At 43.6% G+C, this 25,963-nt stretch overlaps 1 protein-coding gene across 1 annotated transcript; it reads right to left on the reverse strand.

Annotated features, from left to right (window-relative positions):
• Positions 1-12,060: 12,060 nt before the first annotated feature.
• Positions 12,061-24,212, reverse strand: LOC116224345 (leukocyte elastase inhibitor-like). Its single transcript, XM_031583617.2, has 7 exons — positions 22,135-24,212; positions 21,811-21,995; positions 13,964-14,104; positions 13,638-13,766; positions 13,339-13,470; positions 13,091-13,258; positions 12,061-12,766 (listed from the first exon to the last, which is right to left on the reverse strand). The coding sequence occupies exons 2-7, from the start codon at positions 21,985-21,987 to the stop codon at positions 12,362-12,364; spliced, it is 1,152 nt and encodes a 383-aa protein (XP_031439477.1). The 5' UTR covers positions 21,988-21,995; positions 22,135-24,212; the 3' UTR covers positions 12,061-12,361.
• Positions 24,213-25,963: the final 1,751 nt, after the last annotated feature.

Raw genomic sequence — 25,963 nt, forward strand, 5'->3', positions numbered from 1 at the left:
GCTGCAGAGACGATACAGGCGATAAACCCTGGAGGTGGCTGGAGGCTATGCTAAGCAGAGTTGGTTAGCTGGTTGTTCAGTTAGTAATGCGTTCCTTATCGCAGTTCACTGCGATATAACAGTATGGTACATGACGTCAGTCATGGGGTACAAATCGAAGCATTTATCTATTCACGCCTGAAAGGCCGCGAGATCTGTCAGCGCGCGCTCCTGGGCCCGCCTCCCCAGGAGTACTATAATATCATTACGCGCCCTCAGATCTGCCTCTTTTGAAACTTCGCAAGACGGAGTGAACATCTCCGAGCATATCTCAAACGCTCTACCACAGTCAAAAGAGTTTTGTGTGCTTTCGCTCTCTACGGGTTGGTGAGTTATCTGGGTTCCTTAACCCTGACTAGCTCAGGGCGCTACAAAATTCATTGGCTCAACTTCATTTTGAAAGTAGTGGCTGCTATCCTGGCTGCCTGGCTGGCTAAGTTTCTGACTAGCCTGCTAGCTTGCTAACAACGTGTTCGTTGCAGATAGTGTGCTTGTGTTTTAACATTCTTCTCTACTTTCAGATTGAAAAAAAGATGGCCAGACACTACCCCGACTGCGGTCACGTCCGTCCCAAGGGCGACCGCCACCGTCGGTGCGTGACTTGCCTAGGCAGGGACCACGCAGAGGGCGCGCTTTCGGGCAAGCCCCTGTCTGTTCCATCTGTGCTAGCCTCCCGCTAGCTAAGGCTACCAGGCGCCTTGCGTTCTGGAAGCGCAAGGACGCCGAGGAGACTGCACTGGTTCCATCCGGGGCTAACGCCCCCATAGGAATGAGTGCGTCTTCAGCCTTGGACTTAGTGAGCGTGAGCAGTCGCCTTGCAGCGGCAGCTCCGCCCCCGGGTCTCTCTCCGTCTCCGCCGCCTGTCAGCCCTGGGGCTGCGGGCAGCGAGGCTGAGGAGCTTCAACCAAGCGGTGTCCAGCCTGAACTCGAGCTGGACATCAGCCTGGATGATGATAGTCTGCTAGACTTCTCAGATGAGCACAGCTCAATCGCTGAAGCAATGCAGACGAGCCATGACGTTAGGATGCGGGTGGAGACACCTCCTACCTCGTCTCGGCTCCTGGGCCAGCAACTCCACGAGGTTGCGCTGAGAGCAGCCAGCTGCCTCGGGCTCCCTCTCCCTCCCCCTCCCAGTGTGCGGTCCTTGCTGCTGGACGGGGAGTTTTATGCTTGCTCCGCCGCGTCAGTTCCCAGCTGCATCCCCTTTTTCGAGGAGGTGCACGAGGAACTGCAGGCGACATGGGCGATACCCTACTCGGGCCGAGGCCCTGTGCCGGGGTTCGCGCCCTACATGCAGCTCCACATGGCTAAGGAGAGGGGCTACCTCTCCTTTCCTCAGGTGGAGGATGTAGTAGCGGGCTACCTCTCGCCCGCCTCCCCCACGATGCGTCTCGGCCAGAAGCCTCTCCTGCCCACGCGGGTGGGCAGACACCAGGCTCAGCTGGCAGAGAAGTCCTACTTGGCTGCAGGGCAGGCTGCCTGCACGACCAATACGGCTGCATTGCTACAGCGCTACCAGGCAAAGCTCCTGACTGAGCTTGCCTTGTCGCTGGGGGAAGATCACCCGTCTGTGGCAGAACTCCGTCGCGCGACGGATCTGTCGCTCAGACTAACTCGGTGCACGTCACAGGCACTGGGAGGGTGATGGGTGCCGCGGTGGCTACCCAGAGGTCTCTGTGGCTATCACTGGCTAAGCTGTCAGACAGAGAAAAAGCACCACTCCTCGACGCCCCGGTCTCTGTCCAGGGCGCCTTCAGGGAGGCATTGGTCACAATGGCTGCCAAGTTCGAAGAACAGCAGAAGAGCAGAGAGGTATTCCAGGCTTGGATGCCTCGCTCTAGTGGCACAGGTGAGACGTCCTCCTCAGGACACACCACACCCGCACCGGGCCAGAAGAGAAGCGGGTTCCGCTCGCCAGCGCCTCCAGCAAAGGTGTCCACCGGGCGAGGCTGGCAGAGACACCCCTTCCGCCCTCCAGCGCAGCCTGCAGCACAGCGACCAGCTGCGCGCCCTGCCCAGGGCGCAGCCCAGGCTCCGCGGCAGCACTCAGCTCGCCGCGGGCGAGGCAGAGGGAGACCTCAGGCTTCCTGATCGTGACAGTCAGCCGCTCGTCACACAGGGGGGAGCGGTGGAGTCCACACCGCCTCCACAGAAATCAGCCCGTCGCTCACATGTGGAAATCATGTCCAGCACGGTAAGCAGGTTTTCACAAGCATCACAATCATGTGTCCTAACTCCTGTCCCAGATGGCGCAGTGCCCAGGCATGCTTGTGCAACTCCCCCCGCGATGGACACAGTGCAATCGCACCCCCACATTTTTTTTTCAAAAACATGAGGGGGCAGCCCCAGATCTCGTCTCCCTCCCTAGGCGGAGTGGGTGTAGATCTAGGCTTAGACTCATTGACCATGAGCGGGTTAGTCCCCGACAAATTCAACTCAAAGCACAACCTCCCTGGTTGTGTGGAGAGTTGGCGCGCATGCGCAGTGTCACCATGGGTGCTAAAGACGATCACAAGGGGTTACGTGCTGCAATTCGCCCGTTCCCCTCTGCCATTCAGTGGAGTGATGCAGTCTGTGGTGCAGCGAGAACAGTCTCACTTCCTACAGGGAGAGATAATCTCCCTGCTCAGAAAGGAGGCAATAAGCAGAGTCCCTCCCGTGGAGGGAAAATGCAGGCTTCTACAGCCGTTACTTCCTCGTACCCAAAAGAGACGGGAATTATCGGCCAATATTAGATCTACGTGTGTTAAACAAAGCACTCATGCCGCTACGGTTCAGAATGTTGACCCCACGCAGGCTTGTGCAGTTTATAAGGCCAAACGATTGGTTTATCACGATAGACTTAAAAGACACTTATTTCCACATTCCGATCCACCACAGACATCGGAGATATCTGAGGTTTGCGTTCGGAGGAATAGCGTACCAATTCAACGCACTCCCATTCGGCCTGTCCCTAGCGCCGAGGGTATTTACAAAGTGCATAGAGGCAGCCGTCGCCCCATTACGTCTACGCGGCTTACGCGTTTACAATTATTTGGACGACTGGTTAATTGCTTCTCATTCAAAGGCTGCAGCAGTGCAGGACGGCCATCTAGTGGTGGCGCACCTGTATCGACTGGGCTTTGTAATACACAGAGAAAAAAGCGTTCTCTGCCCCAGGCAAGTTACGCATTTTCTGGGTATGATTTTAGACTCCACCTCCATGGAGGTCAGGCTGTCTCAAGAACGGATAAATGCCATCAAGACATGCGTGCGCCAGTTCCGACGGGGACAGTCAGTCTCGTCGCTGTGCTGCCAATGCCTGTTAGGAATGATGGCGTCGGCCGCTATAGCGCTCCCGTTGGGGATGTTGCGCATGCGGCCATTCCAAATATGGTACCTGTCTATGAAGCTCAATGCAGTCACAGACAGGCACCGCAGAGTAGTGGTGTCCTCCAGATGCAGGAAAGCCCTGGCGATCTGGAGAACCCCCTGGTTTCTCGCCGCGTCGGGCACTATGGGCATAGTGTCGCGTCGCGTAGTGGTGACCACAGACGCCTCCACCAAGGGATGGGGGGCAGTCTGCAAAGGAAGAGGCGTGAACGGTCTCTGGTCTGTGACAGAGGACGCGTCTCATATAAATGTGTTAGAGCTGCGGACAGTAGTCCTGGCTCTACAACACTTTCTGCCCAGACTGAGTGGTCAGCATATGCTAGTGAGGACGTATATAAATCGCCAAGGCGGAGTGCGCTCCCAGTCACTACACCATTGGGCGACTCGCCTGCTCCTGTGGGCAGCGAGGCACGTCCTTTCCCTCAGGGCAGTTCATATACCAGGTCACCTCAACTACGGTGTTGACCTGTTAATCGAGGGGTGATCCTCGAGCAGCAGACTGGTGTCTTCACCCACAAGTGATAGACCAGATCTGGGTACGTTTTTTCAGGGCGCAGGTGGACCTGTTCGCAAACAGGCAGAACACCTGCTGCTCGCTCTGGTTGTCGCTAGGGGGCGACAATCCCCCACTAGGCATAGACGCGCTGGGCCACCAGTGGCCAGCTCTACGCCTATATGCTTTTCCCCCGATCCCGCTCCTCCAGTAAGTGCTGTGCAGGATAGCGGACGAGGGCAGGGAATTGATATTGATAGCCCCCCACTGGCCCAATCAGCCGTGGGCTGCGGAGAGACCTCCTAACCTCTGCGGAGAGACCTCCTAACGCAGGCGCACAGTGTGGCACCCCCATCCGGGGTGGTGGCGTCTCAGAGCCTGGCACCTGAGAGGTGCAGGCTCATAGCGTCAGGCTTGTCAGATGCGGTGGTGGCTACAATACAGAGTGCCCGAGCTGTATCGACACGGGCTCTGTATACGCTGAAGTGGCGCAGTTTTGAGCAGTGGTGTGCTGCGCGTCAGCAGGACCCCATTAACTGCGCGCTGGGTGTTATTCTAGAATTCCTACAGCAGTTGTTTGAGGGGAAGGCGGCTTCCACTCTCAAAGTGTACATGGCTGCCATTTCAGCCTGCCACGCAGGCATTAATGGCAGTTCTCCTGGCAGTCACCCGCTAGGATCACGCTTTATGGCGGGGGTGAGACGGCTCAGGGTGCCAGAGAGACACCTCTTGGGATCTGCTAGTGGTGTTATGTGCTCTCACAGGGCCTCCGTTCGAGCCCCTGGAGACAGTGGACATAAAGTTTGTCTCTTTAAAGACTGCGCTGCTGCTGGCGTTAACGTCAGCAAAACGCGTTGGTGACATGCAAGCCCTGTCAGTCAGTCCATCGTGCCTTCAGTTCTCGATCGCTGGTGACAGAGTGGTTATGCGACCTAATGCTGCTTACACACCTAAAGTGGTGGTAACCCCATTCCGCAATCAGGTGATTGAATTAGCAGTTTTCTCGCCTCCTCCTTTTGCGTCAGCAGAGGAAGAACGTTTGAATAAGCTCTGTCCAGTGCGCGCTCTCCGCTTTTACGCAGAGTGCACTAAGGCTTTCAGACAGTCAGATCAGCTATTTGTGTGCTTTGGTGCACGTGCAAAAGGCAGACCTCTATCAAAACCGAGCCTCTCCCGTTGGATAGTAGAGGCTATCGTGTTGTCTTATAAGAGCTTGTCTTTAGATCCCCCGGAGAAGTTGCATGCGCACTCTACGCGGGGGGTCTCGTCTTCCTGGGCCTTACTAAAGGGCGTCTCAGTGGAAGATATTTGCAAAGCTGCAAGCTGGAGTTCTCGCCACACTTTCATTAGATTCTATATGTTAGATGTGGCTGAACCTAGTTTTTTTCATAGCGTTCTGCGGGCAAGCGATCTCTGAATCCCCTGGCCTGAGAACGATGTATATGATAAGTGTGTTCATTGGTGTCTACATGTTATGTTGCACATGAAACATTCCAGGGTGGTTTCCTACAGGCGCAGGATCACCATCCTTGCCACCTATGATAAAGGTTGCCCTGTTAATATGTTCACCGCCAGCGGCCGTATGAACCTCTACGAGGGCAAAGGCTTCAGTAGAGCTGGTGTGTGTGATTGGCTGCCACTGTATTATCAGGCGGGAATGTATAGGGTCCCATACTGTTATGTCGCAGTGAACTGCGAAAAGGAACGTCTCGGTTACTTACGTAACCTCGGTTCCTTAAGCAGGAACCAGACATAACAAAGTTGGCGTGTACAGTGTTACCTTGGATTGATTGTCTTGCTCAGTTTTCTTTCCAAGGGAGATCTGTGGGCACGTCGTAAGATAAGGACTCCTGAGGGGCGGGCTCAGGAGCTGGCGCTGACAGATCTCGCGCCCTTTCAGGCGTGAATGGATAAATGCTTCGATTTGGGCTCATGACTATTGTCATGTACCATACACATGTCTGATTCCTGCTTAAGGAACCGAGGTTATGTAAGTAACCGAGACGGTTCTCGCAATGACAAACAGCACTCGGCAAATTTGACTAACTACTGTGTAATCCCATCCAGTAGGCCTCAGACGATGCACTGTGCTGTATTGCCACTAGATGGTGCCATTGGGTATCACAGCTCTCCCTAACGCCAGTCAGTGTTGACTTTCAAGCGTAGCTCCGTCGGCTTGTTTGTATCGATGCAGTAGCTTCCCCTCTGGAGAAGTGTCATTCTGTTTGTTTTAATTGCTCTTTTTTACCCACTGTTCACTTTACAGCCTCGTTGTTTGTCCTTCCTTATTTTTGTTTGTGTGTTTTTTTTTTTTTTTTACTTTATTGCCCATGATGATCATTACAGGCAATTTTTTTGCGGTACAACATCAATCATAAAATAAAAAGACACACCAAACAAAACAAAACAAAACAAAACAAAAACAGTCACCTTACGGTTGGGCTTTTAGTCATCACATACATTGGATACGTACAGTAGGGTCATTTTACAGAGATACATCACACGTTAGGCAGATTGATATTCTTAATTCAGGTAAAGAATGACAGGTGTCCACCTTCGTACGAATATAGGTACTTTTAGCTGAAGGATAGCAGTCATAATTTCCATTGTATTGACCTGTCTGACTTTTTGTATCCATTGAGCTATTGTAGGAGGGCTAGGCTTCATCCAGTTAATAGTAATAATTTTAGCAATCATCAACAAAATATGTAACATATAGCACTGGTCCTTAGTAAACAAATCTTCCTGTGTTTTTTCCAGTAAAAAGAGCAAAGGGTCCAGGGGAATATCAGTCCCAAAGATTTTTTCCAACTCTTCCTTGATGCTTTTCCAGTATGTCTGTATCACGGGACAATCCCAGAATATGTGGGTATGGTCCCCAACCATACCACAATTTCTCCAACATTTGTCAGTGGCATTATTTTTAAACATTGATACTTTCAGAGGAGTCCTAAAGAATCTTATCTTCACCTTCCAGTCAAATTCTTTCCACATCTGACTACCAACCCCCTTGTGACACGCAGTACAAATATCTTCCCATGTATCATCATCTATAGTTGTGTTAAGTTCCATTTCCCATTGTCCTTTAATATGTAAAGTGTTGTCTGATGTGTCTATCATCAACCTTTTATACATATGAGACACTTGGTGTTTGGTTGACACAGTTTGCTGAAAACTAAGTATGAAGTGGATCTCAATATTAATAGGGTGTCTTTTAATACTATCCCAGTCTGTGTGCTTTGTAATGTAGTGTCGTATCTGTAGATATCTATATAGGTCACTTGAGGGCAAGTCAAATTTGTCTTGGAGTTGTGAAAAAGATTTTAAAGTATTTCCATCAAATAATTGATTCATAATTTTTAGTCCCTTCTCAGCCCATCTTCTGTAGGTATTATCAACCAGAGATGGGAGAAACTCTATGTTTCCTAGTATGGGCATTGCCCTTGACAAGGCTACAGATCCCTTTAGTTGCTTTTGGACATTGTTCCAGACCTTTAGTGTGTTTTTGACCCATATGTTACCTATTTTGATTTTTTTCTGAGACTGCTTACTTAGAAATGGAAGAGTAGATATTGATATCCCTGGTAAAGAGTTCTGTTCAATAGATACCCACCCAGTCTCCTCATCCTCGACCATCCACGCCACTATTGCTTGGCTGGGCTGCCCAGTAATACATTTTTAGATTAGGTAGACCCAGTCCTCCTTTTTCTTTGCTTGTCATCAATATTTTCAGACGGATTCTGGGCCTCCTGTTTTGCCATATGAATTTAGATATAAGTTTTTCAAGCAGCTTAAATGTGGATTGTGGAACTAGAATAGGCAGAGATTGAAACAGGAAAAGGAGTCTCGGTAGGATATTCATTCTCACCGACTCTATCCGACCCAAAAGCGACAAGGGCAATACATCCCATCTGGTAAGATCTTGATTGATCTCTCTGACCAGTCTGCTATAGTTTTCAGAATATAGTTGTGTTGGTTTTGGAGTGAGAATAACTAAATATCTAAATCCCTGCTTAGATCTCCTGAAAGAGACCAACTCATCTAATTGTGAAGGCCATTCACCACTTATCATCATGGCTTCAGATTTGTTTGCATTGATCTTATATCCTGACACAGCACTGTAATCATTTAAGCTATTTAGAAGTGCAGGAATAGAGACCATGGGGCGTTCTAAGAATAATAATATGTCATCTGCGAATAAAGCTAGTTTATGTTGAATCATTCCTTCGTCGGATATGCCTTGTATGAGGGGATTGGTTCTTATTAATTCTGCTAGAGGCTCAATGCTCAATGCGAATAGAGAAGGGGACATAGAATCTCCCTGGCGGGTACCACGCCCCAGGGGGAAGAAGTCGGAGCAATGACCGTTTACTCTGACTTTGGATGTAGGCTTTTTATAAAATATACCAAACCACTTGACAAATGTATTATTGAAGCCCATATATCTGAGGGTCTGCTGGAGAAAGGTCCAGTCAACCCTATCAAATGCCTTCTCAGCATCTAAGCTGAGAAGCATTGAAGGAGTATCCCTTTTGGCTGCACTTGCTTGTAAGTTCAGGGCTCTTCTGACATTATCAACGCCCTGGCGATTATTAATGAAACCGGTCTGATCTGGTTTAACAAGTTTATGTATGTAGTTTTGAATTCTCTTTGCTATAATTGAGGTAAGTATTTTAAGATCTACGCATAAGAGGCTGATTGGACGATGGGATGCACATTGGGTTGGGTCTTTATTATCCTTATGGATGACACTTATTATTGCTTCTGACCACGACCCAGGCGGATCCTCCTTTGTTAGTGCGTAGTTATAAACTTAGCATAAAACTGGGGTCAGCTCATTTACATATGCTTTGTAGTATTCTCCTGAAAAACCATCGATGCCTGGGGCTCTATTATTTTTAAGTTTTACGATATTTTCTCTGATTTCTTCTTCTGTAATTGGTAAAGACAGCATGTTTGCCTCTTCTGATGTTAATTTTGCCAGTTCAATTGATTTAAAAAATGACTCCATCCTCTCATTTGTATGGGGGTCTGCTTCCTCTTCATATAGCCTTTTATAGTATGAAGCAAAGGCCTCTGTAATATCTTTTGGTTGTGTTAATATCTTGTCATTGTCTGGGCCCTTTATTTTGTGCACTGTCCTGCTGGATTGAGCTTTACGCAGCTGGAAAGCCAGTAAGCGGCTTGCTCTGTTTCCCATTTCATAGTATTTTCTATTTATGAATCGCAATGCTCCCTCTGTTTGGTAGGTTAACAGATCATCCAGTTTTTTCCTAGTTTCTTTCAATGTTTGCAGTACTTCTTGCTTCTTGGATTGTTGATGCTCTGTCTCCAGTTTCTTAATTTCTCTCTCTAATTTATCCTGTTGAGCTAACCTTTGCTTTTTCAGCCTGGAAGAAATAGCGATAATGCTTCCCCTCATCACTGCTTTAGCCCCCTCCCATAAGATGGAGGGGGAGACAGTTCCATTATCATTTATGTCAAAGTAATTTATTAAATCTTTGTGTATTTCTTCCTTAACTAATTCGTCATTGAGCAATGAGACATTGAGTCTCCAGTATTTGAATTGTTTATTTGGTCCTATATTTATCTTCAAGATGACTGGGGCATTCTCTGATATAGTGATTGGCTCTATTTTACAAACACTGGCCCTGTATAGATCTGATCCAGACATCAGGAACATGTCCAGTCTAGAGTAACTGCCATGCACCTGTGACATGAAAGTAAAGTCCTTCTCCCTGGGATGCAAGTGGCGCCAAACATCCACCAAGCCCAGTTCACACATCATTGCCCGAAGAGTAGAGGACTTTCTAGATACAGAACCATTTTCTGCTGGAAGCCTATCCATATTTTGTCTCAGGATGCAATTGAAATCCCCTCCTATTAATACAATCCCATCTGCTTTATCTGCTAATAACGTTGCTATATTCTTAAAGAAGTCAATACAGTCCTCGTTTGGGGCATATAAATTCAGCAGTGTTATTTTAATACCATCAATAGTCCCTCTTACCATAATATATCTACCTTCTTTATCATTAACTGTCTGTGTATGATTAAAGTATACTGATTTATTTAAAAGAATGGCCACTCCCCTTTTCCTCCCCCTCTCAAAAGAAGAACTGTAGACCTGATCCACCCATTCTCTTTTTAATTTTTGATGTTCTATTTCTGACAAGTGGGTCTCTTGTATCATTGCTATTGAACAGTGTAATTGTTTAAGTTGACTCAATATCTTTTTTCTCTTGATTGGATTGCCCAAGCCCTTTACATTATAACTAATGCAATTCAAAGTATTCATATCCTGCATATTGTGTAAATGATGTGTTAGTATCCTTATATGACCAACTCGTTGTTTTCCTTAACATAGACCCAACCAAAAAGCAAGTTGCATAGAATAACAGCCCGTCAGTAATCTCAAGGTGAAAATAAAAAATCAAACATAAAAGAAAATAATATCTATTAAGGCGATAAATGAAAACAATAAACTTCCACATACCCAACTGGTTTGCAATAAGCCTGAACTTGGCTTTTAAGCTAAACAAACCAGGTCCAGATGTAGCCTGGGCGGAGAATGGTGACCGTTCCTCCGTGGGGGTCACACATAGTGTTTGCGCTGCTGTCGTCCATTTTGTGGAGCGGTTGCTGCTCATTTTGCGTATTCACGCACAGTTCCGTTAAGGTCCGTCCATCCATTGAGAAAAGAAAAATGTACTTGTCCTAACATTGTTCGTTTTATGCATATCCAATATATAAAAATAAAACTCGGCGTTGATTTCACTCTGCTTCACTGAAGAAGGCCCTGAGATCTGCGTTTGGTAGCATTCCCACCTTTTCCTCTCGTCTCTTACCCACGCTGTTCCACCTGTAGCGGGACATCTCGTCTTCCATCTGTGCCCTTTCGTCGACTCGTGGATGGATATCAAACTTCAAAAGGGTCAGAAGAGCCTCTGTGAGCGTATGGTAGGTCTGTTCACCTGACTCTATGGTCACTTTTAGTTGTGCTGGATAGAGGCATTTAGCCTTGATGTTCTTCACTTTTAGTTGTTTAATGAACTCTCTCACCTGTGCTCTTTTCTTTTGCAACTCAGGGCAATAGTCGTGATCGAAATATATTTGTTCGTTGTTGTAGATGAGTTTTTTTTGGCTCCATGCTTGTCGAAGAATCATGTCTTTAACGGAGTAATCCACGAATCTAACGATGAGGGACCTGGGAGCGGCAGCAGGGTCTGTAGGTTTGGTTGTTAGAGAACGGTGGGCTCTCTCTATTTGCAAATTCACATCAGGCATTGGTTTGAAGACTGACTGAATCAACTTCTTTGCAAACGTCTTCACATCTTTTCCCTCACTATCCTCTGGTACACGGTATATTCCCAGGTTGTTGCGTCTTGTCCTGTTCTGCAAATCTTCGCATTTAGCTGAAAGGTTCATCTCTCGGCGTAGCAGATAACGTATAGCTCTATCATACCTTCTCCCGTTGTTTTCAGCAGCACTTACACGATCTTCCGCCTCCATGGTTCTTTTCTCAAGTTTTGTCATTTCACCTTTCAGCTCTTCTATTGATGTTTCCAGCTTCGTAAGGGATAGCTTGGTCTGGTTATGCCCCTCTCGGTTGTCTGACCTTAGCTTTTCTAGCTCTGCTAGTATTTTCGATTCTGTGCTAGGGCTAGGAGTATCATTGCTAGCAGGTTGATTTTGTCTCAAATTTTCATTTTTCTCTTTTGTTATCTCCTGTTTGCTTGAAGATTTACTTCTAGAAGACGTTGCCATCGTGGATTCACTGTATTTTGCCGAGTTTTCAATAAAAGTTAGGTTGTTAAATATTTGGTTGGACGGAGCTCAACTTTCAGGCTGCTGTCTTCAGCATGGCGTCACCGGAAGTCTGTGTGTTTTGTTTTGATGGTGGTTTTTTTCTCTTGTGCAACTATGATATACTCTGGTTTCACCAAGGACAAAGCCTAGATTAGTAGACTCATAGCAGGTCATGCCAGTTTTAAGAAACATATGCATAGTTAGACTCGATAAGGAAAATGGAATAGGATCGTAATGAACGTGAGCGCTACTGTCACTGTCAGAAAGAAAACTTGCAAGAGAAGGAGAATACTGACATTACTCTCGTAGGCTACTCCAGGTTAGGATTTTGAGTGAGACAATGGCACTATATTTCGAGCAGATTTATTTGACATGTGACATGGTATAACAAGTCAATAACCACATACGGATTGTTTAAATATCTTTGGCTGCAAGTAGTGCTCGTGTTACAACTGCCTCTCCCAGGTTCATACAGTTAGGTAGAGTAACATTCTTAAAGCATCCAGTATAAGACTATTGTCCAATGAGAAGAAAAATTCAAATTTATATTAAGACTTTAGGTTACAGGTAGCTAGTCAGACACAGGATCTCTTCATACATTCCTGAGACATATTTCTATGTAGACTTCTTTACCACTCTAGCCTCAGCTTAAGGGGAGCTGTAGCGGCCATAGAAGAGGATGCTCTGTGTTGGGTTGTGTCGGATGAAGAAGAGGAAGGGGTGGTCCGCCATGAACCTCTCTGGGGGCTTCCCGACAGAGCCCAGCCTTATGATGGCAGCTGTAGCTGCGCCTGCCACAGTGCCCTCCTCGTTCACTTCCACAAAGGACTTGTGCACGACCTTGGACAGAACCAGATTGTCGCAGGACATGCCGGAGAAGTCACACTTCTGGGGGCTAAAGGCATCCACCATGCCCATGCTGACCAGGATGTCCTTGAGATCATAGGTCTCTTCCAGCTTGAACTTGGGGAGATTCACCTGGGCCCACACGGTGTGCATCATGTCAGGCCTGGTCCACTCCACAAGTTTGTCATACGTGAGCATCTGCTCCAGCTTAGGGAGTGGCAAAGAGAGAGGTTATATATCAGAGCAAGGACTGGGTATCTGAATGTCTGAATCTCCAATGATCCAGGTTGGACCCTCTGTTACATAGCTAGCACAGCTGACGAAAAGGACTACATGCTTACTTTTTCAAGTTTGAACATTAAAATATTTGTTTGTAGTTGACAAAAACACTTACGTACATAAACTATAACCTCTGATAGGTTAGGTTAGGCTGATAATAGGTTAGATTTATTTCATCTAATGTTCATTCAGTTCTATGTTAGAAACTTTGTACCAACCCATCTAGCATTACTGTGCACGTCACTGTTTTACCTTCTCCAGTCCAGTGGGATTGTCCTCCATGTTGTTTGGGAGCATAACGAGCATGCTCATGTCTTTACCCTCATAGGGGAGTTCCAGAATCTGGCAGTCGACATCAGGGACGTAGGTTAAGGTGAACAAAGTTGTCTGATGCATCATTTGCACAGGCTTACTTTCATTCTGCAAACAGACACAATGACCTAATACACACAAGCACATGGGAGGGGAGTTAATTATCAACTGTTTTTGACAATCATTACCTTGTTGATCTTAAATTGTACTTCAGTGGTCTTGACACTGTTGAACTTCTTCTCCCAGTTGCCTTTGAAGTAGGTGGCGTTTACCAGCACAAGTCTTGCGTCAGTACCCAAAATCCCTTCAGCCAACAGATCCTTGATTGTCTCTACAATATAGATGGATCAACAAAACAAGAACAGATACATTGAAACACAAATAAATCATTAGACGAATAAGGACAGCTGTTTCATTTTTACGACAGTGACAGAAAGGTACAAAAAGAGGTGTTTTGTATGTAAGGTTATGCTGTTTGGGTTTCAGCACTGATTGATGATTGTGTCTTTTTCTCCACCCATTTGTTGATTTTTACTCGGGCCGCCTCTGTATTTGAGATGAAGTCAACAGCCTCCAACTCGGCAAGGTAGAGTGTCTTAGTGTCAGCAAGGAATTTCTGAAGAATGGGAGGGGAAAAAAACAAGGAATGATGGCTTGATCAAAGTCAGGTCAGAACTATAGAGGCCATCATTTTCTGGCACTAACACACCCAGATTCCTGCTTCCTTTACTGGCATGGAAAAGTGTCGATCAATGTTACATTTCATGCCACATGCCAGTGACTGTGCTGTCTGTGTGAAGCAGATGGTCTTACCTCAACAAACTTGTAGGTCTTCTCTCCATACAGGCGATTAGCCAGACTCAGTGCATATGAGGCTCCGTCTTTGTTGAGTTCAGCGAAGAGCTTGTTGAAGCCAACATGGACATCACCCTCAACTTTGTTAAGGTTCAGGGTCTTTAGAGAAAATGAAAAAGGATTATTGATAAGTGTTCAGTTATATTGTGCTGATAAAACAAGCGGTCGTATGGTCCTTTCTATCGTCTTTTCCTACACTTTTCCATGAAAACGTCATGAGGTCAAGGAAAGATGTGAAGTACAATTCATAAGGACTTTGGCAAAGACAACTGCAGTGCAAAGAGAATCCGACTGCACATACAGCTGCGGAAAAAATTAAGAGACCACTTCAAAATTATCAGTTTCTCTGGTTTTACTATTTATTGGTATGTGTTAAAGTAAAATTAACATTTTTGTTTTATTCTATAAACTACTGACAACATTTCTACCATATTTCAAATAAAAATATTGTCATTTAGAGCATTTATTTGCAGAAAATGTTGACAATTGGTCCAAATAGCAAAAAAGATGCAGTGTTTTCAGATCTCGAATAATGCAAAGTAAAAAAGTTCATATTCATTTTTAAACAACACAATACTAACTTAGGAAGAGTTCAGAAATCAATATTTGGTGGAATAACCTTGATTTACAATCACAGCTTTCATGTGTCTTGGCATGCTCTCCACCAGTCTTTCACATTGCCGTTGGGTGACTTTATACTACTCCTGTGGCAAAAATGTAAGCAGCTCGGCTTTGTTTGATGGCTTGTGACCTTCCATCTTCCTCTTGATCACATTCCACAGGTTTTTAATGGGATTCAGGTCTGGAGATTGGGCTAGCCATGACAGGGTCCTGATGTGGTGGTCCTTCATCCACACCTTCACTGACCTGACAATATTTTTATTTGAAATTTGGTAGAAATGTTGTCAGTAGTTTATAGAATAAAACAAAAATGTTAATTTTACTCAAACACATACCAATAAATAGTAAAACCAGAAAAACTGATAATTTTGAAGTGGTCTCTTAATTTTTTCCGCAGCTGTATACTAGGCTACTAATTATGCGAAGGTGGATGTTATTGACTTGGGTCACGTTGATCGGTTGTTTGTTGCTGTCACAAGGAATTGTGGGGCGATACTATCTATTTTCCATTCATAAAGGATGCTCCAGTGTACCCTATACTAAAGGAGATAAGGAAAGGAAGCACTTAAACTTCTTTCCTATGCATTCATGTCTGCCAGCATCATTTTGCTCAGTTAAAAGCAAAACACACTATCCGAACGAATTGTCTCCGTTTAATAAAATATTTATTAAAACGTGGCTTCTGTATACGGGTAATTTGCCATTGACTATAAGTAGGCCAGGTAACATTAACCTCTCACTTCCTCAGAACCAGAGTGCTCCCGGTCCGCTTGTTGTTGCTACGTTATGGACATGCTACGAATGTATTGTGTAGCTTTTTTATTTTTAAGTTCTAAAAACAGCGTGAGGAGTTTTGGGTCTTGCTGCATTACTGAACTGTCCTTTTCTTGTGGGTAATGATAACATTAACATTATCCTCGACTTTGTCAAGGTTCAGAATCTTTAGGGAAAAGGTAAAAGGATTATTAATAAGTGTTCTGTTACTATATTCTGTGCTCACTTATCATCTACATCAGGGGTTCCCAACCTTTTCTACTCCGAGGCCCAACTTTTCGTCTAACAGGTCGGGGCCCAACAGACACCCCGCTTATTTAAGCTAACCTATATTCCATTCTTATTAATAAGCGATTTTTATGTGTCACAAAGAGCAACATCAGCACCTGCTACAGGTGGGAGCCTAGAAATTAATACAAGAAAATCTTCCTCTAGATATTGCAATCAAAATTGTATTGTGCACCAGAAAACAACATAAAACCGCACAGAGCATTTTCAGTCAAAAGGGATTAATTATCCAAAAGAGTTTTGAAACAAAGGAACTTAATTGCAGCAGGCCTAGGCCTATTTGTGCACAGCAAACAAGCAAGGAAATAAAACCAGAATAGACCCAAAAGATAGCACTCAAAACAAGTGATGAAACATGCAAACAAGACCACTCAGCTAGGCCTAATTAAAATAACTGATGCAACAAATAGGTTCAAATAATGTTCAAATAAATAGGTTCAAATAGGTAAGTGTTTCCCAAACTGTTTACAGTCCCGTACCCCTTCAGTCATTCAATCTATATATATTTTTTATATTTGTGATAAATGAACACACAGGTTAATGAGAAGGGTGTGCCTGAGAGGATGCACATACAGTGCCCTCCACAATTATTGGCACCCTTAGTGAATATGGGCAAAACAGGCTATGAAAAAATGGGTCTTTGCTGTTCATCCTCTTGGTCATTCACTCAAAATATTGTAAAATTATTGAAAGAATAATTTTTTTTTTACATTAAACAAAATATTTTTCTCCAAAACATGGGTGCCACAATTATTGGCACCCCTAGAAAATCTTATAATTAAAATCTAACTGAAGTATATTACCAGTCATGTTTTATATTTTTAAGTTCACCTGTTTGATTAGGAACTCTTAAGTGGTCAACCATGACTTCCTGTTTCACTCAGGTATAAATATGAGGTGACACAGGCCAAATACCCTAAGTAATTCATCAAGATGGGAAAGACAAAAGAACACAGTGTTGAAGTGCGACAAAATGGTTCGACTGGCAAAAGAATCTCCAAGGATCACAGCTGGAGAATTGCAGAGGTAAATTGAGTCCTGGGGTCAGAAAGTCTCCAGAACTACCATCAGACGCCACCTACATCACCACAAGTTGTTTTGGAGGGTTGCCAGAAAAAAGCCTCTGCTGTCGATCAACAACAAACTAAAGCGCCTACAGTTTGCCAAATGTAAGTCAGACTTTCAATGGGACCGAGTTATATGGACAGATGAGACCAAAATAAAGCTTTTTGGCAACAAACATCAAAGGTGGGTTTGGCGTAGACAGAAAGATAGCCATACAGAAAAGCACCTCATACCCACTGTGACGTATGGTGGCGGATCTTTGATGTTGTGCGGCTTGTTTTTCTTCCAAAGGCCCTCAACATGTTGTTAGGATACATGGTATCATGGACTCCATCAAATACCAGCAGATATTAATTGAAAACCTAACAGCCCCCTCTAGGAAGCTTAAAATGGGCCGTGGTTGGACCTTCCAGCAGGACAATGATCCGAAGCACACCTCAAAATCAAAACAAAAATTGTTCACCGACCGCAGAATAAAGGTTTTGCCATGGCCATCACAGTCCCCCAACCTCAACCCCATAGAAAATCTGTGGAAAGAGCTGAAGCCGAGTCTACAAGCGTTGACCTAAGAATCTGCAGGATCTGGAGAGATACTGTATGTAGGAATGGTCTCAGATCCCGTGCCATGTGTTCACCAACCTCATCACGCATTATAGGAGAAGACTCAGAGCTGTTATCTTGGCAAAGGGAGGCTGCACAAAACATTAAATTAAGGGGTGCCAATAATTGTGTCACACATGTTTTTTGGGAAAAATATTTATTTAATGTCAACTGTTTTTTTTTTCTTTCAATAATTTTACTTCAATGAAAAGGTATGATTTTTGTGAATATTTTGAGTGAAAGACCAAGAGGATAAACAGCAAAGACATATTTTTTCATAGCCTGTTTTGGTCACATTCACTAAGGGTGCCAATAATTGTGGAGGGCACTGTAACTCTGCAATGTCTGGCTGAATTTAAGAAAGTCTTAAATCGTTTTCCACAAAGTTTGTTTTTATGCTCGTCAGTAGGGCTGAACGATTTAGGAAAATAATCTAATTGCGATTCCCCCCCCCTCCCCCCAATATTGCGATTGCGATTTAATATGCGATTTTTTTTATTTTATCCAAAAAATGTTCCCAACAAATCGTAATGAATGATTTAAATATGACCAACACAATGGGCCTCATTTATAAAATGTTGCGTAGAAACCATCCTACATTTGATCTCAGACGTTTTCTGAAATGGTCGTAAGTGTTATTCACAGAAAACGAACGTACGCCCAAAAAACACGTGTACGCCATTCCTGCATTTATAAATCACAAATGATCGTGGAATTGTGCGCAGCTGAATCTCTGCCCTCAAAACGCCCCTACTTAATCTAATTAGGATATTATCAATGCACAAACGGAGCGCATCCTCAATGCACAAACTCTCTGTGACAATGGCAAGCAAGAAAGAAACATGTAAAAAGAAGAATTATAGTGAGGCTGAAATCGACGTTCTGCTGATGGAAGAGCATATGCGGGCCAAAACATTGTTCGAAAGCCTGTCTGGTGGCGTAATGGCAAAAGCAAAGTATGTGGCATGGTAGAAGACACGTGTCCGAAGCACCAGCGGCCGCACCTGCGGCAGGAGCAGCACCAGAAGCCGCATCTGCGGCAGCAGCACCTGCTGCACCAGCATCGGGGCCTCGTTGGTCATCACCAGCTTCCTCTTCTCATTCACAAAGGGACTTGAATCAGTCTGTTAGTGAGGTTGTTGCCTAACTCTGTCCGCTATTGAGGGTTCTTTGAACAAACGTGCCTAAATAAAACATTCTGAAGAAAATGAACATGTGTGCATTTATTCTTATACTGTTGGTATAGTTGGTGAATCAGCTCCCGTCTTCTCAGCGCAGTGATGTGCGTGTTCCAGTCAGCTGGGATGGGAGGGTGGTCATCTTGGTCCATGCGCATTTCGTCTTCTCCTCTATGCCATGGCTTAGACAGATGTTGTGTAGCACACAACAGGCTTGGATGATCTGGCAAACCTTTTCGGGGGCATATAGCAGTCTCCCTCCCGATGCATCCAAACATCGCCACCTTCCCTTCAGCATGCCTATGCTGCGCTCTACTACCGACCGCGCACGGGCATGTGCTGTATCGAAGTGGGCTTCCTAGGCTGTCTGAGTGTGCGCAATCGGGGTGAGAAGCCATTGGGAACCCTGTTTCACGCAGAAAATCCTCTTTCACATTTCGCTGTTCCTGGGCACTGTATGGACATGTAATACATTTCGGACACAGAGGGATAATATCCTCTAACAACGCCAAAGCAGCCATATCTCCTACTGAAAACTGTCACTATCAGGCTTTTTATAGGCTATAAATTGAGCGAAATGTTTTACACGTGTGGAATTAAAATGAATACCTATTAGACGTGAATTTCATTCATGTATGAATTATTCAAATTGTTTAATTGATTTTATTGAGCGAAACATTCATTTGGCCTTTTACCATTAGCCCTATGGTGGCGGTGGTGGTGACGATGATGATGATGAAACTGCGTGTCGGCGCTCGGAGAGTTCCGAATTCCTGCAGTACTCCAGTATTGCCACAAGGAAATGTACTTACACGAACTAGAACCAGACGTAGAGATACGTCCTTTTCTACGTCTAAGACGGTTTTTATAAATCTGTACTTAGACGTGGATTTGATCGCACGAACACTCTCAGATCTTACTGTGCGTAAGTACGTTTTATAAATGAGGCCCAATATTAGATACATTTAGTGTAAAATATTATTTCCCACATTTTACATTTTTATTTAACTGCTCATTACAGAATCAAGAACAACAAATTGGTGGCTTTGCCACTGTGCATTTAGGTAATTTAAACAAAGTCATAGTAAGAATAAACACAAACATAAACACACTTTTTAAACATTGTGTGCAAAATGTACCATCTTAAGAATTTTTTTTTTTTTTTAGACCACGTTTTTTAATCGCGAACGTTGCGGTTAGAAAATCGCGTTCTATCATATCACGATTAAATCGCAAATGCAATTAATCGTTCAGCCCTACTCGTCAGAGTCAAGAACCCACTCTCACATAAGTACGTCGTGGCAAAGGGCATTAAAGTATTTTCACTGAGGTGCGTTGTTTGTCGCTTTTCACAATGTCTGTCACACTGAATTGATTTGTAAACAAAAAAGCTAGTAGCCTGGCTAGCAGCAACTGCACTGCTGCTAACATCATAATCCGAGTTTGACTTGGAAGAGCAACCTGGGTTGCTGTCGCCGGCAGGTGCATTTATGATTGTAGCTAGGCCTTCTACTAGTAGTAGCGGTTGGTGTCTCTTTGGACCGGGGATTAACTCTTTTTAATGATTTATCCATTTTCGTGCAGAAACCGGAATGAGCTCCCGCTTTCTTCACAGGGCATCAGGGAGTGGAATTCTGACGAGGGATCTAAGTTGTGCCTATGTTTTGACTAACCTACCTGTAGATTTTTTTGGCAATGTAATTATTTCGCTAAACACTACAATGTATACATGAGTGTATACATGAGGCTTTTCAGACTACTTAAGATGTCATGTCTATTTATAGGTCAGTTTGAAAATGTAATGGGCTGTTTCACTTTCATCCCTTTGCGTACCCCAGTTTGGGAATCACTGAAATAGGTCAATATAATGATTCAAATAATTGAAATAATTTTAAAATCTGTGGCTGCAATCTATTATCAACATAAATAGAACTGAGCATTCCTGGGCAGTAGTTCGAGTTAGTAGCTCTCCACACAGAAAAACATGTCCTCTTGTAGAACACCACTACAATGATAACGCAAATGCACTAATGCAGCTTTACTGACGTCCGTCGACTCGTCTAACTTGTTTTTAAAAGGAACGGGCTACCTTTCATCCTTTCCAGGACCTGGTTCTGTATGTGAGTGCTGGATGTCGCGTTTCCAAATGTCGATTCAGATTTGAAGGTTTGAGCGCCTCATTAGACAGCTTTCGACACACTGCGCCCTGGGCTCAACGTTGTCACCTCCATTCACAAAACCAAATATAATATAATCAGGGTTGTATTACGCTGAATTTAAGTTGTTTTTGGTAGTATGACATTACCAGTGCTGTCATTCTTTGCTTAAGAAACTTCTAATTTTTTCCGCTAATATCGCCACAGACTAAATGTAGCTGCTCCTAAACTTTTCTCCTGGTTTAAGATGAACCACGCTCCAACTGATGGTTGATGAGTTTTTATTTGCTTTCATACTCCAAACCAACATGAAAAACAGAAATAAAATGTATCACATTCTAACATCAGGATATGTCACGTAAATGAGTCTCTCCATGATATTATGAATTAACGAATGACCTTTTAACACTTTTAACATAACTAATCAAATAAGACATACAAAACCATACCGTGTGCGCCCTCCAACCAGAACGTTCAGGGTAGCTAAATCAGGATAGCTAAATCTCTTCGTGCACATCTTAGCTACAAAAGAACGAAACTTACATTTTCCCTGCTATTAGCTATTAGTGCATCACATGACTATGGTAGCCTATTTGACTCAATTCACTTCTTCACCAGTAGGTGTCCTTACCATGTATTACCAAAATTCCACATCAGCAAATAATAAAATACAATTTGGTATGCACAAGCACACAAACAAATAAACAAACACAAACATATTTTAATAAATAAATAAATAAAATATGCATATATTTCAGCGACAGCTACACTAAACCTTAACCGAGCGTCTCAACTTGATGACACTGTAGTTCGAACAAGATAGGATATTATTTTCAAGATCTGTCTGTTATGCCTATTTATATATTTTATATTATGTTTAAAACATCCAATTTCAATTTCAATTTCAATTTCAATATAAATTATATATATATATATATATAAGTCTCAACTAAAAATCCGTACTTTGAGGGGAAAAAATAAACCGGAAACATTTTCGCGGCCCAATGGTTGGTGCTCCGCGGCCCACGGGTTGGGAAACCCTGATCTACATCATGCACTGAATGCAGTTGCCCTGAGTAAAGCTATCCATGGCTTCACTGAACCGTGTGCATTGTGAACTCACCTCATTGATTTGGACTTCAGTATTTCCCTTGGCTCCGAGAGAGACCATGGCCAACGCAGAAGAGATGCTGAGTGGTGAGGAGAACACATTGCCGGTGTTCTTGGCCTTCGTGATCTCCGTGATCTTCTTGAAAAGTTCAAGAGAGAAGTTTGCGTTTGCTGCTGCCAGTGCCTCCATTGTCTGACTTATAGAGAATGGGATAAAGGAGTCATATGAGTCAAAACTTCAACTCACCGTGCCATTCTAATGGCCATACACCAAAAAAGTTGTGAGCATTCCCCATTGAAAAGCTCTTTAACCCTTAAGAAAGTCAGTAGAACTTACCGTTAAAATGTATTTCGCTTCTGGTATCAAGTGATTTTTCACCAGCAACGCAGAGATGTGAATGTCATTCTCACCTCACTTCCCAAATTTATATTCCACTGCATGCTCAGCCACTCCCCTATTCCATGGAACAGGTTGGCTAATGCAACTCAGACATTTCCTGAGAACTACTAGATGTACAGAGTCTGCTCTCTGGACTCTGTACATCTAGTAGTTCTCAGGAAATGTCTGAGACTTTTTTTTACTTAATAAAACTGTGGTAATGTATACTGTATAACTGTTGTAATGTATACCTTACATTTTCACACCATTATCACATTGCATTATTCTTTATGCCACTGAGTTTGCTGTTGCAGTTGTCCTCTGGATTGAGGTTAAAAGAAGTAAAAATGCAAAAAATCATTGCCATCTTTCTACAATCTTAAAAGTATGGCTGATGTGAACTGAAAGTTAGAAAAATCTCCAAAACATCCAGAATATCTGATCAGAAATCAGGCTCTGATGTTTTCTCTGAGTTTGAGAACAGACCTGCAGTTAAGCACCTTTTTGAACATTACCAGGTCAACTGCAATCAGAACTAGTCTTGGCCTAACCACCTAATCAGCTCAAAACTGATTGGAAGAACCAATATAGTTTGTTGGTTCTAAACTCTGAAAGTTATAAGTTATAATTAATCAATTAATTTTGTCTTGGTAATAAAAAAACACATACCTAAAATTCAGACAAAAATTATTTTCTTGATTCCTTAGGTAAGTTGCCTGAGAACAGAGTGCTCTCTAACACAGGCTGTGTGAAACCTGTTTTTTATTAATATTATTGTATTGAGAATAGATAGGCTAATATATATTGAACCCTGAGGTGAACGGGAAAATGATTCTTTGGAAAGCGGTTTTTTTTTTTTAAACAATTCTTTTGAAAGATATTTCCCAATTCAAAGGACACTGGAAACCCAACCAAACCCACGCTGCCACATCCAGCTGGAACGTGCCTCGTGGACAGCCAATTACGTTAGGGTGTGTTCATGAGAAACTGTTGCTTCATACTACAAAGTCCATGTATCGAGAAGGAGGGACAGACAACGGCTGTCAGAAAAGAACCGTCTGGGTTTGTGGGCGTTTTATGGTTGTGTGGTTACCCTTGCTATCAGAAAAACTGGTGTGAGGCAGTTGCATGTTCAGTCTGCCGATGTTCAATGACTACGCCATCGCCATATCTCCAGTTTGACTTTGCTTTTATGCCACAGTTGTGCTATGTTATTGAGGAAATCATCGTAAAATGAAATGAATGTTGCAGCTCACCTCCGCCACCTTATTTCTTTTAACCATGACACGTTGCTAAGCGGGATCCGAGAGCGGCTCGGGGGCCCCGGTGTCCAGTTACTACTTCCACCTGATGGCGCTGGCGAGGCAGGTTTTCCAGCAGATGCCACACATCTTCCCACTCTCCTCCCTCTGCAGCAACAGCTACCTCAGCAGATGGCGGCCTTCAGGGGCTTCTACCCGCAGGTGTACCCAACCACCATGGGCTCCATGCAGGGTGCCGGCGTGGCCATGGCAGGCGTGGGGGGCATCAACAAGAAGAATGGCAACATCTCCCGCTACAACTGCGGCACCACCGGGCACATTGCACAGGACTGCAAGCAGCCCTCCATTGACGCCACACAGCAAGGTAGCCTTCAAGGCGCTTCATGTCTTTAGTCTGTACATCCGTATAAACAGGTGTTTGGTTTCACATAGAAACACCCTAAAGGGATTCATTTTGGAACCTTTTCAGCCTTGAAGAACAAGGGATTTATTTGAAAACTCCTCTGTAATGCCCTTTCTTTCTGAAGGTTCAAAATAAAACCTTGCTACTCTCTGTCACTCCAGGTGGTTTCCGGTTAAAGTACGTCGCCTCTCAAAATTCTGAAGCACTAGACAACACCCGTAAACACTATATTAGGAGCTCTTCATCTCACCGCCACTCCTGTCCCACCATTTCAGAGAAGCTGTCTTGCTTCATGTAGGGACTCTTTCCAAGTGGCTTCTGGTATTTTGCACTGAAGACTCGCCCCAAGACAGCGGCTTATGTTTACTAATTTATTTTTTAAAGATGTTTAAAAAAGAAAATAACAAAAGGCATATGTGTCTCCTACGAGTATGAAAGGTTTTTGAAATGATTTGTTCATTGATTTAAAAAGGGGGATCCATAGTGGTCTATGTCAAGGGTTTCTTACCTTTTTTACAATTGTATATTTATGCTCTGGAAAAGAAAACTATGTTTGGTTCATTTTTATTATTGTTGTTGATGTTGAATTATACAGTAAAGAAAATACAACAAAAAAGGGGAAATAGAATTTTGTTTCCTTTTTTCCCTTTTGCTGCAGTGTTTTGAATGTACAACAGTTTAAACTTCTTTGTGCTAAGGAATTTCAGTTTTACTCCTAGACAAAAACTAAAACATTTGAGTGCATTTTCAGTCTACATAATGTGAATTCCCAACTACAAAGTTTCTTTTATCATGTTTTTATCATGCCATAGTGAAAAATAGCTGCTGTTACAAAGATTACCCTCAGCAAAACTGAGTTCAAGGTTCTCGCAATGACAAACAGCACTCTGCAAATTTGACTAACTACTGTGTAATCCCATCCAGTAGGCCTCAGACGATGCACTGTGCTGTATTGCCACTAGATGGTGCCATTGGGTATCAAAGCTCTCCCTAACGCCAGTCAGTGTTGACTTTCAAGCGTTTCTCCGTCGGCTTGTTTGTATCGATGCGGTAGCTTCCCCTCTGGAGAAGTGTCATTCTGTTCGTTTTAATTGTTATTTTTTACCCACTGTTCACTTTACAGCCTCGTTGTTTGTCCTTCCTTATTTTTGTTTGTGTGTTTGTTTTGATGGTGTTTTTTTTTCTCTCGTGCAACTCTGGTTTCACCAAGGACAAAGCCTAGATTAGTACTCTTAGCAGGTCATGCCAATTTTAAGAAAAAATACCGGTATGGCTAGTTAGACTCGATAAGGAAAATGGAATAGGATCGTAATGAAGATGAGCGCTACTGTCACTGTCAGAAAGAAAACTTGCAAGAGAAGGAGAACACTGACATTACTCTCGTACTCCATTATGTCCAGGTTAGGTTTATGAGTGTGATTATTTTGGTGAGCAGTTAAGATTTTAGTTCAGTGCTTAAAGTTTTTCTTAAAATGTTCTGAAGTGAGTGCTGAAATTGTAAACCTATTATGCTTGAAGAGAAGAACAACAACAACAACAGAAACATAGTTTTACAGTTACACTAAACATCAATCTGCATAGTGGGAGTTTGTACTGAAACACAAGAAGGCTGAAATGCTTACATGGTAAAAGGTGGACCACTACATAAAGTTGATGTTGTTGGATGAACCTTGCAATCTCATGGGATTGTTGTACACATAAATCTGCCAGTTATACTTGTCAAACTTTTTAATGGTTAAAAAATGCTGTACTGTGTACAAGGTAAACTGTTACCTTCAGTTGTGTGTTTACTGTATTCTTTGATATCTAAATGTCATTATGTACGGGAAAGGTCAGATATATTTCTAGGATGATTTGGATTTTATGCCAATTGTTGATTTATTTATTTATTTATTTCTCCCTGGAATTAACAGCTATAAATACAAAATTCAACTGCCTTGACCTTGTCTTGGAGTTAGATTTCCAGTCTTGATGCAATGACTTAAATCCAATCAAACTTACGCATCAGTGCACCACTCATGCAGCATGTACTGTACCCTTGTTTATCTCTTAGCTCTTGTTAGTCAACTCGTACAACAACTTACAAACCTTGTGGGGCTCAAGAGCAAACTGCTGATCACAT

This window comes from Clupea harengus, chromosome 17 (assembly GCF_900700415.2).
Source record: "Clupea harengus chromosome 17, Ch_v2.0.2, whole genome shotgun sequence".
In the NCBI taxonomy this organism is placed as follows: Eukaryota; Metazoa; Chordata; class Actinopteri; order Clupeiformes; family Clupeidae; genus Clupea; species Clupea harengus.